The sequence below is a fragment of the Ipomoea nil genome, unplaced genomic scaffold, assembly GCF_001879475.1.
Source record: "Ipomoea nil cultivar Tokyo-kokei standard unplaced genomic scaffold, Asagao_1.1 scaffold0672, whole genome shotgun sequence".
In the NCBI taxonomy this organism is placed as follows: Eukaryota; Viridiplantae; Streptophyta; class Magnoliopsida; order Solanales; family Convolvulaceae; genus Ipomoea; species Ipomoea nil.
The window spans coordinates 195,652-198,270 of NW_017617100.1; the positions used below are offsets into that span (position 1 = coordinate 195,652).

The window sequence follows — 2,619 nt, forward strand, 5'->3', positions numbered from 1 at the left end:
TCTCCCAGAAACGTAGGTACAATCCTTAAGTTATAACAACGAACTTCTGCCTCCACATCTCCTTGTTCCACCACTTCCAAACTCATCCGTTGAAGCTCCTTGCAAAGCTCATCGCCACCACCCAAATAGAGCTAGCGGTATGCTTCGATTTCCGACTTAGGGCGTCCGCCACTACATTAGCTTTTCCTTCGTGATACTGAATATCTAACTCATAGTCCTTGATGAGTTCTTGTGGTCCGTGAATATCTTGCAACGCACCCCATAGAGATAATGCCTCCAAATTTTCAAAGCAAACACCACAGCGGCCAATTCCAAATCATGTGTAGGGTAGTTCTCTTCATGAACCTTAAGCTGACGTGAGGCGTAAGCAATCACTCTCCCGTTCTGCATCAACACACAACCTAGTCCCTTCTTGGACGCATCGCTGTATACCTCAAAACCTCCCGTTCCCCTGGCAGAATTAAAACTGGTGCAGACGTGAGTCTCTCCTTCAACTCCCGGAATGCTGATTCACAAGCTTGATCCCAAACGAAAGGCACTTCTTTTCTTAACAACTTAGTCAACGGTTGAGCCACCTTGGCAAAATCCAAAACAAACCTCCGATAATAACTTGCTAACCCAAGAAAACTTCTTACTTCCGACACCGATGAGGGTGCAGCCCATTCCTTTATTGCCCGTATCTTGTCTGGATCCACAGAAATCCCTCTACTATCAATCACATGGCCTAGAAACGTCACACTGTCTTTCCAAAACTCGCACTTAGAAAACTTGGCATACAACTGCTTTTCCCGCAAGATTTGAAGTACCGTCCGAAGGTGTCCAACATGTTCCTCCCTATCTTTTGAATAAACCAAGATATCGTCGATGAACACGATCACAAAATCATCAAGGTGAGATTTGAATACTCTGTTTATCAGGTCCATGAAAACTGCAGGGGCATTAGTCAAACCGAAAGGCATAACCGTAAATTCGTAGTGACCGTACCGAGTCCGAAACGCAGTCTTAGGGATATCCTTGTCTGCTACTCTTATCTGATGGTACCCTGACCTCAAGTCAACTTTGGAGAACACTCCCGCGCCACGTAATTGATCAAACAAGTCATCTATTCTTGGAAGAGGGGATTTATTCTTAATGGTAACTTGATTAAGCTCCCGGTAATCGATACACAACCTCATACTCCCGTCCTTCTTCTTTACAAACAACACCGGAGCTCCCCAAGGCGATGCACTTGGCTGGATATAACCCTTGTCAAGGAGTTCTTGCAACTGAGCCTTCAATTCTTGCATTTCTGGCGTAGCCAAACGATATGGGGCTTTAGAGATGGGTGCAGTGCCCGGCACGAGATCCACTGAAAACTCCACTTCCCTGGCAGGCGGCATACCCGGTATTTCTTCGGGAAAAACATCAAGAAATTCACGGACTACAGGTATCGTATGAGCCACTTCCTCCTTTGCCTCCAAGTTCTCGACGGAACACTAGTACACATCATTGCCCTTGTCCTTGTACCTCTTCATCTTTACCATAGACACCAACTTAATTCCGGGTTCTTCCATCTTTCCACGGTATGACACTCTCTTCTCGCTGGGTCCTCGTAGCACTATCTTCTGATCTTTGCACAAGATTTGGGCTCTAAACTGCCCCAACCAGTCCATACCTAGGACCACATCCATCCCGTCCAAGTCGTACTGGATTAGATCGCTCAGAAACTCTTCTCCTTTGATACAAATCTTGATGCCCTCAAAAAGACGGTCACACACCCTAACTTCTCCTGACGCTACCTTCACATTAAACCTCACTCCCGCGCCCCCAGATAAGCCCAACTTCTTCACGAGGCCGGGTGATATAAACGAGTTAGATGCCCCTAAATCAAACAAGACTGTTGCTGGCACAGATTGCACGAGGAAGGTTCCCACTACTACGCCACTGTCACTTGTTCGGACTTCATTTAAGGTGAGCACCCTCTCTTGAGATGACCCTACCGTCGGATGATGAACCTCTATCCTTCCATACTCTCTTACATCACGGAGTACCGGCACAGAAGCTGCACTAGAACTTACTCTTGTGGACGTACCACTCCGGATCCACCGTTCAACTACCCCAGAAGCACTGCTAGATTCGGCCAACCGAGATCTCTTAACCACTTCACTCACATCTTCAAACACTGCGATTCGCTGGCGAGGAGGCATCACAGACTTCTGCTACAACAACAAGGTTACCAAAAGAGCAAGAAAGCAAGCAAGACAGAAAGCAACACACAACTCACCGCGCAACCTAGAGTCCTAAGCCAAACACGTAGCTCCTTAAGGTCGCTTAGAGGTCTCAAAACACACTTAAACACTTAGAAAGTCTAGACTCAACTCTTCCTAGGCTCTAAACCAAGGTTCAAACCTAGGCTCTGATACCAACTGTAACACCCCCCCAAAACAACAAGACTAAAACGAGTCTTAACACATGCAGATTAACAACAAACACTAGCACAGCGGAATATAAAAAGATAACTGGATACAAGGAATCCAAACGGGGTGTTATGCCACGTATACCACATTAGGTATACGCTACGGCGACAATCTGCAAGTGTAACACTATCCCAAAAACAACAAACTAAAACAATCTAGAGAC

At 46.2% G+C, this 2,619-nt stretch overlaps 1 protein-coding gene across 1 annotated transcript; it reads right to left on the reverse strand.

Moving 5' to 3' along the window:
* Positions 1-1,475: 1,475 nt before the first annotated feature.
* LOC109174912 lies at positions 1,476-2,186 on the reverse strand. The gene has a single exon (XM_019324153.1). The coding sequence runs from the start codon at positions 2,184-2,186 to the stop codon at positions 1,476-1,478; it is 711 nt and encodes a 236-aa protein (XP_019179698.1).
* Between the last annotated feature and the right edge of the window lie 433 nt (positions 2,187-2,619).